This window comes from Schistocerca serialis, chromosome 8 (genome assembly GCF_023864345.2).
Source record: "Schistocerca serialis cubense isolate TAMUIC-IGC-003099 chromosome 8, iqSchSeri2.2, whole genome shotgun sequence".
Classification (NCBI taxonomy): domain Eukaryota; kingdom Metazoa; phylum Arthropoda; class Insecta; order Orthoptera; family Acrididae; genus Schistocerca; species Schistocerca serialis.
In genome coordinates this window covers 351,626,383-351,644,302 of record NC_064645.1, presented here as the reverse complement: position 1 = coordinate 351,644,302, position 17,920 = coordinate 351,626,383, and the positions used below count along the sequence as shown (strand labels likewise).

General features: G+C 44.5%; 1 protein-coding gene across 1 annotated transcript in view; it reads left to right on the top strand.

Moving 5' to 3' along the window:
* Positions 1 to 570: 570 nt before the first annotated feature.
* LOC126416616 (ARL14 effector protein) overlaps positions 571 to 17,920 on the top strand; it is a 72,974-nt gene continuing 55,624 nt past the window's right edge. Inside the window, exon 1 of the mRNA XM_050084371.1 lies at positions 571 to 728. Coding sequence (XP_049940328.1) covers positions 630 to 728 — 99 coding nt within the window. The 5' untranslated portion in view covers positions 571 to 629. The remainder of the gene's footprint in view (positions 729 to 17,920) is intronic.

The window sequence follows — 17,920 nt, the reverse complement described above, 5'->3', positions numbered from 1 at the left end:
CCCTATTCCCATGTTGTTCAAACTCATCTAAAAATATTTTATGGTTCACACAATCAAATGCTTTTAAAATATCAAGTAAAATAACTCTGTCTTCAGCCTATCATTTAGACCTGCTAGTACTTCATACAAAAAATAGTGGCTCATATACAAGAGAACGAATAGCATTTTCTGTGGAAACTTGCTTCCTGAAGCCAAACGAAGTGCCTGACTGCAATTTATGTTTGAAATAAATGGTTATAGCTCCGTCATAATATGCATTAAAAAGTATCTTCCTTATTCTTGACAATGACTAATTTCGGCCACCTAAAATCCATTTTCAAACCATCCGTATCGTAAGTGTGATAATACAGGCGGAAACCCATGTACAAAAACTGTCCCTGTAGTGATCAAAGCGGCTCTGTAGGACAGACATGGGACACCTTCAGATCATGGGCAGTTTTCTTCAATCATCCTTGGTAATTTTTTTGTTCAAGGGGCAGCGGTATAGAGAAACCGGGAATTCCAATGAACAAACGTTTCACAGCATTTCCCTCAACGATGTTAACAATCGATATACGTGAAATGTTAACTCCGAAGAAGTGGTATCGTTGGGAAAAAGGAGCGAGGTCGGATGTTTTGTTGTGAATGCGATGGAAAGATCACTTAGGGCTCTGAGTATTGATTCATGTGAAGACTCCTCTAACTTGAGTGAGGCCAGCAATGAAAACACTACGAAGTCAGCGCAATCGGTAATACTCAGTCAACACATATAAATGTAGCGACTAGTTGTAAGCATTGTACTTGCAGTGGAGTGCGTTCATACGTAACTCTTTGTTTGAAACGTTCGTACTGTACATTGTGTTGGTATTGTTATTATTGTTGATTGTTTGACAAAATGTAATTCATTGATTGTTTGCATATACGTGCGTAAGTCTTTGATGCTGTAGGTAGCAAAAATGTCGGCGGCAACGCTCGTTTTCGATGTGGCGAGGTTGTTTCTCAATTGCACAACACACTGCTGCATGTGAATTTTTGGAACGTTGCGTGTAAGAAGTGACGAACACCGTCAAATTATGACACGGAACACTGTCTATTAAAGAGTTAATTACTTTATGTGAAATTGATACGAGCGTCTTTAGTTTAAGTGAGTGTACGGTGTTGTTTATCATGTGACGTTTGCTACATTCATGGTCTTGTATTCCGTCCACAGAAGCATATAATAGCAATAAATGCAGTGAAACGCAGCCGTCGGAACAAGCAGCTCAGATTAAAAGTTGCATTTTGAAGTTTCGTACTTTGTATGACCATATGTGGTTCCCCATTAACGAATGGTAGGCTACATGCTGTAAACTACGAAAATTGGTACAGATATAATTTAGTCATTTTTCGTACACCATTGTGAATGAAAAGGAGTTATTTAGTATCAGAGTTCGGAGTCGCTAGTGAAAAGTTTTGTAATATGGATGTAAGTTAGTGTTTGTAAAATTGGATGTGCAGCACCTATTTTTAGTTAAGTTGCACGAAATCGCTCTTTCTCACCAGAAGTTTTTTAGCATACACAAAATAGTTGTTTTCAGTTTCTTCTGAAACATTATAATGAAATACATGTAATTGTTATAGGCACAACTAACTTTTTTGAAGTTCCCTTTTCATATCTTCTTATTTGACCCTCTGCCACAAAATCCTATGGAAGCTTACAAATCTTTTGTCTTCTGTTGCTAAAAAGAGTTTGTGTATGTTTGTAAATCATTTTCAGAGGACACAAAACACTAGGGGCCTATATCAGAGTCTTAGTTTTTTGATGCCTTCTATGATTAAATGTGATTGACATCACCTTCACTGTTGCATTTATGAGATGTCACGTTGACACAATAAAGATGTTGGCAGAATCTCACACAATTGAACCTGTCATGCCATTCCCACTGTGATGTTTCTATCATGTCTGCAATGGTACCAATGATGTGATAGGATCACCAGCCAGTCTTATTTGATAGTCTACTCAATTTATACGGTTGTAGGGCTATTACAGTGTTCAACCAACTAATTAATCTTCAGGTATCTGTCAACATTTAATTTTATGTCTTTTACATTGAATGTCATATTGACCTGTAGTGGTGGAAACTTATTTGTTGGAGTGATGCTGCCATACTGCATTGTTTCTATGTAAGTTTTTAAAGTCAGCAGCAGAGCTGATACAGGTTCCGCATAAATCATACAATCATTATTGTTTGTTGCCAGGAGACAAGCATTTACAGCTTGTGATTGGGGGCTAAGAGAAACTGAGCAAATCTGTAACTTCACAACATTGCCTCTCTGCAGAATGTGGTGCTCATTCACCTTAAAAGAAACACATTGTACTAATAAATAAAAGGATAGAAATCTTTTGTAAATAATACTCAAATAAACAGAAAAATTAAGTGTTGTGGATTGCGATAGCTTTGTGCATTGTTCCAACCCACTTAATTGAAAAACTGTATCTGTTACGCATTTCTGATTATTGCATCATCGAGTAGAATTGATTCTGACCAGAATCTTGTAGTGTGTGTGCGCGCACGCATCAAAGCTAGCCTTATGAAGTGATGTGACAACAATAGTAGAGATATTGAACATTAAGGACAGCAATGTGGTACTTTGGGACTGAACATTTGATGTGGTCACTTTACTGCAAAAATTAATATTAGCAGCAGAGTTTCTGCAGATCATGCAGTTATCTGTAATGAAGTTCTGCCTGAAAGAAGCCACATAATTATTCAGTTAGATGTTAAGATTTCGAAGTTGTGCAGAGATTGGCATCTTACTTTAAACGTTTGGAAATGAAACATCATGCACTTCAAAAAAAATTGAAAATTATGGTTTCCTATGACTATAATATCAATGAGTCACAGTTGGAATTGGCTAACTTGTACAGATCCCTGGGTGTAACACTTTATAAGGATATGAAAGGGAATGATCACATGGGCTCAGTCATAGATATAGCAGCCGATAGACTTTGCTTTTCTGGTAGAATGTTGAGGAAGCTGCTTACAAATCAGTTGCATGACCCATTCCAGAATGTTGCTCAAGTGTTTGAGATTCGTACCAAATAGGACTAAGAGGGATACTGAATATACACAGAGAAGGTAGCACAAATGGTCACAAGTTTGTTGAACTTGTGCGAGAGTGTCACAGAGCTGCGGAAGAAACGGAACTGAAAGACTCTTGAAGATGTAAACTACTGTGAGAAAGAATACTGACAAAGTTTCAAGAACTGGCTTTAAATGACGGCTCTGAAGGATATACTACATCTCCCATGTATCACTCACATAGGGTTTGTGAGAACAGGATTAGCATAATTACATGCACAGAGGCATTCAAGCAATCGTTCTTCCCATGCTCCATGTGTGATAGGAACAGGGAGAAACTGTAATAACTGGCACCATGGGATGTACTCTCCACCATGTATTTCACAGTCGCTTTACTAGTATAGATGTAGATGTAAGCCTTAAATAATACGGAGGTTGGGTAGATGTTTGCAAAATGCGGAGTGATGAGAGGCGATCCCAGGCAGTGTTTTGTGGTATATTTCAACATAAGAAAAAGATCATTTGTAAGTAGAAATCTCACATCAGAACCGAGGCTGTAACACACTGAAATCAGACCAGTTATTAAATTCCTGCTTGACTGTTGTCCAACCACACAGGGATGATACTGCAAACTATTGGTGCCCCTTTGCACCTAGAAGTATGTGTTCATCGTATCTGGAGCCAGGGAACTCCGTGCAACAAATACCCATACCAGGAGGCAATTTGTCGTGGCATTGCTCATCAAAAGAGCACTGGGCTTGAGTGTGTGGCATCAAGATGGACAAAACTATCGCAAGTTGCTGCTCATACCCCCCCCCCCCCCCCACCAATCCACCGCAGCAGTGTCATTCAAAAGATAAGTCAGTTAAAATGCTGAGAGATATAATCCAAATACATTTTCTCCTGTAGGTACACCATGGGAGGAAAACAGATACATTATTCAAAGAGAAAATATGCTACTTGTTCCAGAACAGATAGTGAGTCCTATTTATTGGATTGGATTAATACTTGCTTCAGAGATCTTTTTTTAAAGGTTACTAATTTATTTCTAAAAATTCATGTATTGAATAGAAGGTGTTGTCATTCAGAAATTTTTTATTTGTTATTTGGCTATCTGTCAGTCTTTTGGTGCCCCCAGGGCACTCGCCACTCTTTCGCGAGTTTGTGATTGGTTACCACAACTTTGCAGCATCTTTTCCCTTCTGTGCTGCACGTCTATCCTCCTGCTACTCTCTTTCCGCTCCCTTGGGAACATGATACTTTTTGGGAAAGTGTTGTGAATTTTCAGTAGCCTGACATCAGAATACATAATTCCCAGCCCTGGGTCAACAGGTAGTGTTCACATGTACCCTCTGATACAGGCCAGGCCCAGGGATGGATGTTTGCCTGTGCTGTTACCCTCCCAAATTTCCAGTTGGTCCCTTCTGTCAGGAGTTCAGTAGGTGTGACCTGAGGTGTGAACAATTGGCTAAGGTTGGCACTCAGCAGCTGCTGAAGTGACAGTCTTCTATTTTTTCCTTCATCCTCTTTTTCCGTCATGCCTCTCATCCAGTGAAATGTTCACAGCATTAGATCCCACAAGGAGTGTCCATTTGTTTTCTGCCTCCAGGAAACAAATTTGTGTTCTCACGACCGCTTTCACCTCTCAGATTTCTTTCCGGTCCACTTTGACACCCTCCCGTTCGAGAACAAATAGAATCTCCTGGGAGAGTCATGCTGCTCATCCGCGATGGCATTCATAGTCAAACCGGCTGCAAGCTGTTGCAGTCCATATTTTCCTTTCTGCTTCACCTTTTCTTTTTGTAATGTCTACATTCCTCCATCATTTGTTGTCACCAGGGACGAGTTCCTCCAGCTTATTGGTCAACTCCCATACCCCTTTCTGCTGCTTGATGACTTTATTGTATACCATCCCCCAGGGCTCTTCTGGAACCTGTCTGAGAGGTGCCCTCTTGGCTGACTTTCTCAATCAACTCAGCTTCATCTACCTTAACGCTGAAGCATCCACATTCCTTTGACTCCATGCACATCTATTCCCATTTGGACCTCTCGTTCTGCACTGCCCAGCTTGCCTGTCATCTTGAGTGGTCCGTTCTCTCTGACACTTAGGTGAGTGACTACTTCCTGTCTGCTATCTGTTTGCTGGTCCTACCCCACATACATGTAAACCCAACTAGCAGCTTTCTAATGCTGAATAGAGGTTTTACTCCTCCCTTATAACCTTCACCGAACATTTCCTGAGTCATGATTACCAGGTAGAGTACTCCATGAATGTTACCCTTACCGTGCCATGTCACAGTCCCTTGGAGGATTGAGGCATGCCACAATGCAATTCACCCATGGAGATGTGCTCTCCACGTTTTTATCAGTCATCCTATGATGGCAGACCCTATTCAATATAAACAGCTGCATGTGTAGTGTTGTCACATTCTTCAGGACAGCAAGAAAACTAGCTCTATTTCATTTACTAGTTCTTTCAACAGTTCCACTCCTTCCATTATGTGGGTCAACCTCTAGCGGCTCTCTGGGACCAAGGTCCATTCCCCAATTTCCAATCCAACCATAACAGATGATTTCATATGGACCCTACAGCTTTCTCCAACACCTTAAGCCACTATCTTGCAGAGATTTCAAGCTCCATCCACTAGCACCCTGCCTTTCTCCATCGGAAACAAGTGGAGGCAGCTCTGGTGATACCCTTCTCCTGTCAGAATCGTGAATGTTACAGTGCTGCCTATCAAGCTCTCACTTCATCCCGACTTTCCAGAGACGGACAATGTTCACATTAAAATGTTGAAGCCGCTTTCTCTAACAGGCAAGCACTTTCACCTTCATATGTACAAGCGCATCTGGGCACGTGGCACATTTCCCAGACACTGGCGTGAAACCACTGTCACCCTACCTAAGCACAGTAAGGACAAACACCTTCCTTCTAGTTAGTGCCCCCATTTCTCTCACCAGCTGTTCTTGCAAGTTGGTAGAATGTATGACTCGTGCCCGGCTGGTATGGTGGCACGACTCTTGCAATTTACTAACCACTACACAACATGGTTTCCGGGTGCACCATTCTACAGTTGACCATCTTGTCACTTTGTCGACCCATGTCATGAATGGTTTTCTATGGAAATACCAGACTGTGGTTGTGTTTTTTGATTTGGAGAAAGCCTACGACACCTGCTGGAAGACTGGTATCCTCCATATGCTCTACATGTGGGGCTTCCGAGGCCGCCTGCCCCATTCCCTTCTGGAATGTTTTTAAGGCAGAGTTTTCAAGGTTCATGTGGGTTCTGCCTCATTGGAGATCTTTATCTAGGAAAACGGCGTGCCACAGGGCTCTGTTCTGAGCGTTGTCCTCTTTGCTGTAGCCATTAACCCTATTATGGCCTGCCTCGCGCCAAGCATCACCCGCTCCCTTTTCGTCAATGATTTTGTAATCAGTTGCAGTTCTCCACGGACCTGTCTCCTTTAGCTGGGTCCTCAACAATGTCTTGATCGTCCTTACTCATGGAGCATTGACAAGGGCTTTTGCTGTTCCACTGGCAAAACTGTTTGTCTGAATTTCAGGCAGTGCAGTGGGTTTCTTCCACCACCTTTGTGTTGGGCCTGTTGCTCTTCCTTTCGCACAAACAATATACCTCGGGCTCATGCTTGAGAGGAAACTGTCTTGGTCCTCCCACATGTCATATCTGGCCACCCACTGTACCTAGTCCCTCAATGTCGTCTGTGTCCTAAGTAGTACTTCCAGGGGAGTGGATCGGACCACACTCCTCCTTTTGTACCGTTCCCTTGCCTGTTCAAAACTAGACTTCCGGTGTTTCGTTTATGCATCTGCACGTCTGTCCATCTTATGCCATCTAAATATATTCCATCATCGTGGAATCCATTTGGCCACCAGCACCTTTTATGCTAGCCAGGTTGAGTCCCTATGCAGAAGCTGCTGAACTGTCACTGTCGTACTGGTATGGTGGACTTTTAAGTAGATAAGCATGTCGTTTGTCTGCCATGCCATGCCTGACCACTCATCCTACGCCTCCTTTGATAACTCCGTTGGCCACCAGTATGGGGTGCGTCCCTCTGCTCTACCTGCTGGAACTCACTTTCAGCTATTGCTCCAGCAGTATAACTTCACACTACCTGCCACTTTCCTGATGGCCCCCGTGCGGGTCCGGGGGTTAGAATATGCCCAAGGTATTCCTGCCTGTCGTAAGAGGCGACTAAACAGAGTCTCTCATGTTTCGGCCTTTGTGATGGTCCCCTGTCGGGTTCAACCTCCACCTGTCGAAATTTTCCCGAAAAGCGAGCTAATTGGGGAAGGGTGCCTTACATGGTGCATTGTGTCCATCGTGCATTGAAATCTTTAGCCAGCTTTCTCACCGTCGCATTGCAGTCCCGCTCATTCTCCATCTCTTGGGCGAGGATACATTCCTGGGTGTGATTTCCACCATGTACTGTTTAGTGTTGCTTTCTGCTGAGACGATGACCATGGCCTTCCTTGCACCTAATATCCAGCACGGTAGCCAGTCCGTTGTGGTGGGGCCAACATGTACCCTGTTGGTTGTAGCCCCCTGACAAACAGGGATCGCTCTACTGATGCCTGCGCCTTTAACTCCCCACGTATGCCATGGGGTAGATGCCCATCTCCCTGGGGCATCAGGACTCCCAGCAATGGCCATCCTGCCAGGTGGCCCTTGCTGAGGCTGGGTGGCACCTGTGGGGAGGGCCACTGGTCGGAGTGGGTGGCATCAGTGCAGATGACGTGTCATTAAGCGTAGTATGTCATCTCTTGCTGGTGGTCCGCCACCAGCAGTCTCTAAGTGGGCAAAGTCTAACTTCAATGCTAAGGAATAAGACCCCAAATTGTTCCCCTCCCTGGCCACATCATGGGAGGAACGCCAGGCTAAGGTTGGCTGTGAAGCTTAATTGCCATGGTACCTCGTATTACGAGAGTTGATGGCGAATCTTTCGTGTACATGAAGCCTCAGTTTTTTGTGGAGCATGTGGAGGACAAGTTTGGGGAGGTGGAGGGCTCGTCCAAAATGTACTCTGGGTCAGTCTTGAAAAAAACAGCATCCTCTGCTCAGTCACAGGCATTACTCGCTTGTGACAAGTCGGGGGTTGTTTCTGTTACCACCACGCCCCATAAGAGCTTAAATATAGTCCAGCTATTGTATTCCACAGGGACCTTCTTTGCAGTCGAACGACGAGCTGCGCGCCAGTTTAGAGCGGTGAGGTATTCATTTCATCTGGCACAGCCATCAGGGTCCGAGGGATAATCAGGTTGCCACTGGTGCCTTCATCTTATCCTTCGAGGGTGACACATTGCCCGAGAAGGTCAATGTGATGGTCTACTGCAGTTAACATCAAGCCGCTTACCCCTCCCTCGATGCGGTGCTGGAAGTTTGGCCATATGCCTTACCACTGTACTTGCAGTGTCACACGTCGAGATTGTGGACGTCCGTCGCATCCCAATACTCCGTGTGCCCCGTTTCCCATCTGTGTCACCTGCAGGGAGCATCATTCACCTTGCTTGCCAGACTGCAGGATTTTACAGAAAGAGGAAGATCATGGAATATAAAACCGTGGACCGACTGACCTACACTGAGGCTAAGAGGAAATTAGAGCACCTGTGGCTACGACCTCCTCTTACACCGTCGCTACAAGAACAGTTGTCGCCCCATCAGTTCATTGCATTCCCGTCGCCTCTCAGAACCAGAAGACTACACCTGCCCCCTGGGAGGCACTTGCCTCCCTGTTGCTCCTGCTCCTGCACCACCTACTTCAGGAGCAAACCCCCCCCCCCTCCCCCCCGACCATCGGGGATATCAGTCCCCACTTCTTAGCCAGAGAAGCGTAAGTCTTTTTCGGCTCCTCTCGCTAGGAAGGGGTCCCTTGGGTCACTCCCTTCCCAGGTTTCTGCTAGTGGGAAAGATGACACCCACCGGTGGCTGAAGAGCCTGAAAGCAGCTGGTCCCTCATCCTCAGTCCTGGAGACTGAATCAGCAAAATCCTCCCAGCCAGGAAAACCCAAGGAACAGTGAGAGAAATCCAAAAAGAAGGTCTGCAAGACCAAGGGAACTGCGGTGGCACCCACATCATTGCTACCTACAAGCTTTGCGTCTGCGGACAAGGTAGAGATTCTGGCGTCTGGTGAGGACCTGGATCTTGCCAGACCTTCAGACACAATCAATGTCACTCACACAGGTACTCCATTGGTGGCAGCAGGTGATCCAGCAGCGTAATCTGCCTCCTCGGTCCCTTCGCGCCGCCTTTCTTGGCCATGGACAATGTCATACTCCAGTGGAACTGCAGCAGTTTTTTTCCACCATCTTGCTGAGCTCAGACAACTTCTCAGCCTTCACCCTTTCCTCTGCATTGCTTTTCAGGAAACTTGGTTTCCGGCGATGCGAACCCCCGCCCTCCGTGGCTATCGGGGTTATTATAAGAACCGGGCAGCTTATGAGAGGGTATCTGGTGGCGTCTGCATCTATGTCCTTCACTCTCTGTACAGTGAGTGTGTCCCTCTACAAACACCTTTAGAGGCTGTCGCTGTTCGGGTGTGGACGCCTCAGGCTGTTACTGTCTGCAGTCTCTATCTTCCACCGGACGGTGATATCCCGCATCATGTCCTCGCTGCGCTGATAGCCCAGTTGCCACCACTTTTTCTGTTACTGGGCGATTTCAACGCCCATAACCCTCTGTGGAGTGGATCAGTGGCAACAGGCCGAGGGAGTGTCATTGAGCAAGTGTTGGCACAGCTCAACCTTTCTCTTGTAAATAATGGTGCCTCCACACATTTCAGTGTGGCGCATGACACATACTCAGCCATCAACCTTTCGATCTGCAACCCTAGCCTATTACCGTGTGTCCAGTGGAGTGTGCACGATGACTTGTGTGGTAGTGACCAATTTCCGATCTTCCTGTCACTGCCACAGTGTCACTCTTCTGGGTGCCCCTGCTGATAGGCTATGAATAAGGTAGACTGGGACTTGTTCACCTCCATTTCCACTATTGAGCCTCTTTCCAATGATGCCATTGATACGGTGGTTCACTCGGTCACCACCAGCACCGTTACTGCCTCGGTGGAGGACTGTGCCTTGGTGGTCGCCCAAGATCGCTGAGGCGATTAAAGATCGCAGGTGGGCCCTCCAGCGTCACAAGCAGCATCCCTCATTGGAACACCTCATCACCTTTAAATGGCTTTGTGTGCGAGCCCACCGTCTCATTCGCTGATGCAAACAGGAGTGCTGGGAAAGGTACATCTCCACCATACCTCTCCATCGCAGGTTTGGGCCAAGATTAGGCAACTCTATGGCTGTTGGACCCCCATCAGCGTACCTGCGCTTTCACTGAATGGAGCAGTCTGTACTGACTCAGACACCATTGCAAACCACATCGCGGAGTATTTTGCTCGGAGTTCTGCTTCTGCGAATTACCTGCAGGCCTTCCGCTCCCTGAAAGAGTGGTTGGAACGTCGGAGCATTTCATTTCACACGCACCACCCTGACTCGTACAATGCTCCATTCAGTGAGTGGGAATTCCAAAGTGCCCTAGCTGCTTGCCCTGAAACGGCTCCCGGATGAGATTGCATCCACTGTCAGATGCTCAGACACCCCTCGGTGGACTGCCAGCGACGCCTCCTAGACCTTTTTCAACCGTATCTGGGTTGAGGGTGAGTTCCCGTCGCAATGGTGGGAAAGCATCGTAATCCTTGTGTTGAAAGCTGGCAAGAACCCACTGGAGGTGGACAGCTACCGCCCCATTAGCCTCACCAACGTTCTTTGCAAGTTGCTCGAATGCATGGTGTACCTGGAGTCTTCCATCTGTACGGCCTTTGCCCGCCATCAGCATCCGGTTGCGTCTTTTTTGACATGCAGAAGGCGTATGATAAGACATGGCAACATCACATCCTCACCACGCTTCATAGGTGGGGTCTTCAGGGTCCGCTCCCGATTTTCATTCAAAATTTTCTGTCTCTTCGTTCCTTTCGTGTGCAAGTTGTGGCCTCCCATAGTTCCCCCCAGAGTTCAGGAGAATGGAGTCCCACAAGGATCCGTCTTGAGTGTCTGCCTCTCTTTAGTTGCAATTAATGGGCTCACTGCGGCGGTGGGAACGTCTGTCTCAGCTTCCTTGTATGCTGATGATTTCTGCCTATACTATAGCTCCACTGATGTTGCATCTGCTGAACGGCAGCTGCAGAGCGCTATCCGTGAGGCGCAGTCTTGGGCTGTAGCGAATGGCTTCCAGTTTTCGGCTGTCAAGACCTGAGTTACGCATTTCTGCCGGCGTCGCACTGTTCACCCTGAGACATGGCTTTATCTTGACAGCGAACCTCTTTCAGTGGTAGACACACATCGGTTTTTGGGATTGGTTTCTGATACCCGGTTGACTTGGCTCCTCATATTCGGCAGCTTAAGCAAACGCGTGTGTGGCATCTTAACGCTCTTCATTGCTTGAATCACACCAGCTGGGGTGCCGATCGGTCTACCCTTTTACGGCTGTACCAGGCGTTAATCCAGTCCCATCTAGATTATGGGAGCCTTGCTTACGGTTCGGCATCCTTCGCAGTGGAATCCGACTCGCCACTGGAGCTTTCCACACAAGCCCTGTCACTAGCATACTTGTGGAGGCTGGTGTCTCTCCATTGCGGATCCGGCGCCAGTGATTGCAGGCCACTTACGCTGCCTATGTTTGTAGCTTGTCCAGGCATCCAGTTACCGTCTGCTACTCCCCAACTCAGTTGTCCATCTGCCAGAGAGGCGGCCCTGATCAGGGTGTACAATCTCAGTTCGTGTCTGGGCTCTTCTCTCTGGGCTTGAGTTTTACCCTCTCCCTCTTGTTTTCCGGTCCCATATGTGTCTACCCCCGTGGTGTGTGCCTCCACCCATACCTACGGCTCGATTTGGCACAGGGCCCGAAGGACTCAGTCCCTCCTGAGGCCCTCCGCCGCTGCTTTCTTTCAATCCTTGCCGCGTTTCGAGGCTCTGACGTTGTCTATACTAACAGTTCGATGGTTGCTGGTCGTGTCAGTTATGCTTTTACTCTATGGGATCATTATGAACAACACACATTGCCGGCTGGCTCCAGTGTTTTCACTGCCGAGTTGGTCGCCATCTCTCGCACCCTAGAGTGTAACTGCTCCTGCTCAGGTGAGTCCTTCGTTATCTGTAGTGACTCCGTGAGCGGTTTACGAGCAATCGACCAGTGTTTCCCTCGCTCTCGTCTGGTGATGGCTATTCAGGAGTCCCTCCGTACTCTTGCCCGTTGCGGCCGCTCTGTGGTCTTTGTGTGGGCCCCGGGTCATGTCGGCATCCCAGGAAACGAACTGGTTGACACGCTGGCCAAACAGGCTGTCGGTGCACCAGCCTTGGAGATTGGCCTTTCGGAGAGTGACCTCACGTCAGTTTTGCGGCAGAAGGTACTTCGCACCTGGGGTGAAGAATGGCGCACCCTGCCTTAACCCAACAAACTTCGGGCTGTCAAGGAGGCTACCGGTGTGTGGCAGTCCTCCTTACGAGCTTTCCACAAGGACTCAGTTGTTCTCTGCCGGCTCCGCGTTGGTCACACCTGGCTGACACACAGTCATCTCTTGCACCATGAGGACCCACCTCTCTGCCGCTGTGGCTCAGTGTTGACAGTGGTCCACATCCTGTTGGCGTGTCCATTTTTAACTGCACTTAGGCAGACGTTTACGCTGCCTGGTATGCTCCCTGCACTTTTATCGGATGATGACACTGCAATGGCAGAACTAGTTCTGAGTTTTATTCGTGCAGGGGGCTTTGTCGCTCGATCTAAGGGTTTGTGTTTTTTGTGTTAAGTCTGGCCTTTAGCCTACGGTTTTAGATTGTGGTTTTTAGTGTGTTTCTTGGTGGTTGGCTTTTCCTTTTTTGTTTCCATGGTCGCCCAACCGCTGTAAATCTCTGTGCTTTTATTTCCTTGTTTTCTGGTCTTTGTCTGTGTCTTTCTTGTTCTGTGTCGTCCCTTGTTACCTCTTTTACTTGTTTTTATGCCTTGAGAGTTTTTATGGTCGTGGAACAAGGGATCGATGACCTTTGCAGTCTGGTCCCTTCAACCCCCACAAACCAACCAACTATCTTAATGCAAATTATAAAGACATGATAGCTTTCATGGTATGTGACATTAACAGTGAAAAATGTATGCTTGGCACCTGTGGAGAATTTCCTGGACCAAATAACCTACTTGGCGTCTTAAAAAAGGAAGTTGACATCTTGCCTGATGAAGTAATTTTCCAACACTGGGTACAAACCAATAGAGCAAAGCTCACTACACAGGTAATCCCCAGTGATGGATTTTTACATTCTCTTGTTGTTGATAAGCTGGTGCTTTTAAAATCCCACCACTTTATCATAAAAGCTCAAACCCAATAGTTCAAGGAAATGATTGTTAATGTTGCAGAAAGCTATACATTTACATTACAGGATGAAATTCAAAGTTTTCACTGGACTAAAACACAACCACCACTGGATTCTTTTGTCACCTTCTTTAAAAATTAGGACAAAGTGTGATGCAGATCTATTTGTGTAATTAATGACCACCTTGATCACAATACCATGACTATGTACACCTTTCAGTTTCGCCTGATTGATGGCTGATGGTCATGTTGGCTTCACCTGCATCCACAGAGGCCATTTTGAACAGCATTCCTTGCCTGATGGCTGTAGTGTATTCACTGCAGAGCTGGTGGCCATCTCTCGTGCACTTCAGTATATCCATTCATGCCCCGGGGAATCGTTTCTTATGTGTACTGACTCCTTGAGCAGCAAACTAGCTATCGACCAGTGCTACCCTCGCCACCCTTTGGTAGTATCCATCCAGGAGTCCATCTATGCTCTGGACTGGTCCCATCATTCAGTGCTGATTGTGTGGACCCCAGGACACGTCGGCATCCCAGGCAATGAACTTGCCGACAGGCTGGCCAAACAGGTTATGCAGAACTGTTTTTAGAGATTCACATCTCTGAACCTGACCTGCGTTCTGACTTATGTTGTAAGGTTTTTCGGCTTAGGGGGACAGAATGGCATAAGAGTACACAGAACAAACTTCGTGTCGTTAAGGAGACTACGAATGTGTGGCAGTCTTCCATGTGGGCCTCTTGCAGGGAATCAGCTGCATTGGGCACGGTTGGGCAACTCACGGTCACCTCCTGTGCCATGAAGACCCGTCTGAGTGTGGGTGCAGCGCCCGGTTGAAAGTGGCCCATATTCTGGTGCACTGTCTCACTTTGAATGCCCAGCAACAAAGTCTTGGGTTACTGGACTCGTTGCCGCTAATTTTATCTGACAAGGCCTCGTCGGTTGATTTAGTTTTACGTCTTTTTCGTTAGGATGAGTTTTATCATTTGATCTAAGTTTTAGCGCATTTCATTTGTCGCTCTGTGTCCTCCACCCTAGAGCTTCTAAGTTGGAAATTTTAATGTTTTGCAGAGTGGCTGGCTTCCCCTTTTTTATTCACACGGTCAGCCAGCCATGGTAATCTGCTTTGTTGTTTTAATCTCTTCATTCCGCGTCTGTGGTTTTATTGTCCCCGTTTGTCCATTTACATGTTTGTTGGCCCTTCATCATTCTTGTGATTTTTTTCCTTTCATTCCATTTTGAGTTCCCAGTCTTGTTTGTTTTATTCTCATACTTGGGAGTATTGTTTTATTTGGAACAAGGGACTGATGACCTTGTAGCTTTGTCCCTTTCCCCCTCTTTTAATCCAACCAACAATCACCTCGTTAGGAAAATTAAGAATATCATAATAATGTTGAAATGGTTATTAACTTCAGCAGCGGTGCAAGCAGCCAGTACAAAAAGGAAACTTCGTTAATGTTTCCAAACACAAAAATGACTTTGATTTACTAGTGTAGTAGACTGTGCCTCATAACATGGAAAGAATTCTTGTGATGGGATAGGTGGAACAACAAAACAAGAAGTTACACGAGCTTCCCTTTAAAGACCTTATGTAGAACTAATACTGACTCCACAAGGTATATTCAAATATTGAACATTACTGGAGTTGGAGATATATATTTCTTTCTTTACCTGAAATTGAATAAATTGAAACAAAACTGACGGATTTGAATGTTGTGTACCAGTTAAAAGAAAAAAGGAGCCATCACAGATACATCCCTATAAGTGACAATCAAATAAGATGTATTGTTACTTCTACAGGCTCAAAGTTTGATGATCATCAAACTTCAGTACTTTTTACAAACATATCCTCTTTGACAAATAATGACTTTTGTGTTTGTATATATTATGAGAAGTAGTGTCTTGGAATTACTGAAGATAGAAGTCACAAGGTTGTTTTGGTGCATTTCTTTGACCCTTATGGACCAAAAACTGCCTTTCAGCTTTCCAAAAATGATACTGTGTGAGTACCTGCAAAGACAATAGTACAGAAAGTGACTCCATTGAAACTCACGATGGTGTCTGGTAGGACATACTGATAAACTACGCAATGAAATATCAGGTTTGTTTAACTCTCTAATGAAAATTGTATCTGGGATGTAAATCACACCTACAGTTTAAATCTAAATACATAGTACAACAAATGTATCAGTAAGTTAAGTTTAAGAAGTAGAGATCTAACCTGTTATGACTGCCTTTTGTTATTTAAAAGTAGAAATATTTGATCATTTATTGTATGCAATGATTTAAATATTCAAGCCTTTGTGTACTAACTTGGCATTGAACGATCATATATAAGTGTTGCGATTTACTGAAATCCACTGCTCTGTTACTCTCAATGTAGTTGAGTCTGTCATAACTTTTTTGTGAAATATTCCTGTGGGTATAAAGAACATTCTGTAAAATTTTCACTTTTTTTTACTTAGATAGTGACCTGTGAAAATTGACGTATAAAGATTTCGGCCATTTTTTGAAATTCTCTAGTAAAGAAAGGCATGCATTCTCAGTACTAAAATGTGTACTGCAAGTGGTTCTGTAAGTACTCAATACAGAACTAACATATTATTAGTGAGTCTGTCTTCCTTCATAAAAAAATTATGGTCTTAATGATTAACGATTGATGATTTTGTTTTCCTGAATGGGCTTGACTAACTCTTGCATGATAAAAAAGTTTCAAAATGTATGCCTGAAGTTCTTCATTTCCTTCTGAACACGCTGGTTTTTGAATTATTCTGATACTTTAAAATAACTTGACATTTAAACTTTCTGCAAACCTCGTTTTCCATTAAAACTTGCCCAACCGCCATTTTAAAAATGACGGCAAGAAAAAAACTGCGGCGTATAAAATTTTTTCAAACGGTGTTTTGTGCTTGTCTACCTATGGGGAAACTCACGATAAAAAATCAGGAAAATAAAAAGTGTTATGCAACAAATTTTATTTATATTGGGTGATTTGAAATTGATTGACCGCCAAAGTTATTGAGGAATCATTTCATTAAGCTACCCAATGGGTCCAAAATAATTAAGGCTGTTACATAAAAGCTTTTTAAACGTAGGGTAACACACCGCATTACTGTAGCGCACTTTTGAAGTATGTCCTTCACAAGGACATTGAAAGTAATTTAATTGCCCTGGTTAACGACGTCTTTGATGTCTTGAACTCCAACAGCTCCAAAATATGAATGCTCACCTCTGCATCGTGGATTTGGAATTAATCTCACAAGTTAGGTGAATACACTAAAGAAGTTGGCGATGGAGACAGGTTGTTGCCTTTCCAAAACGGTTTCATCAAGTAAATAAAATCTCTTTGATCTTTACGAAAACCTAAAAAGCGTAAATGTCAGCCACATATTGACTTTCAGACCAAATCAAGATGGCGTGGAAATTTTTTACCTGAGGTACAAGGATTAGGTACATTTTATAATGACCTTACGCTGTTTGAAATAAGGAACAGGGTGTAATTTGTTATACTGAGGGTAATAAAAGTAATACTTCTTCCTCTGGAAACACGCCGGTTACTGAATAATTAAATGGAGGCTCTTCTCCGTGTGACGTAAACTAAAGCGGTCCCTAGACCATCAGTAATATTGTGCAATATTTCCTGAAGCCCAATAATATTGAATTTGTAGCTGTGAAACTGAGAGATAGCGTAATAATTTTGTATCAAAGCTTTAGGGTGACACTGCACTAATAGAAAGACTACGAAAGAATTTCCAATGGCAAGGTGCTGTAGCACAATAGGTAATCGCTGACTGGGAATTACGTCTCGTACAGATTTTTGTTAAATGTCATGGGGATTTGAGCATCTGCATAAAGTGAACCATGGGTGAGGGAGCGGTGCAAGACTCAAAAATTTGAATTTTTGATATAAAAGATTTGATAAATTTTGATACAAAACAATATCCCGAAAATTACTTCGATAACCAAATAAGAACAACAAACAATTATTCAATTATCGCTAAAACGGTAGTATTGTCTCACTGATATCAACCACGTAGTGCCACATTTGACTAAACGATAAGTTTAACAGAAGCACAAGACATTGCTTCAACATGTGTATAAGAATTTTGTAATGAATAAAATCACCGTACACCAGAATCCACGAGCAAGGGAAGGGGGGAGCAAATGCGTATGTACGGCAACACCGAAATATGTTGAGAATCATTCACAGTAGTGTATCAGATGTTGGACAATCAACTCGTAAAAAGTTACTTTTTTCCAACCCAAATTCCGCCAATATGTTTCCGTGACTGATCTTCGACACTCCTTGGCCCAATTTTTCATCTCCTCTTTTTTTTTTTTTTTTTCTGCTCGCAAAAGAGTAGATCAATTGTCACAGAAACATCGTCTTTATCGTCAACAGCCCGAACCACAATATTATTGAGCAGGGTAGGGAGAAAATCAATAATATTGTACAATATTATTGGCCTTCTATGGCCCGCTTCAGATTCTGCGCCACTAAGTTTAATT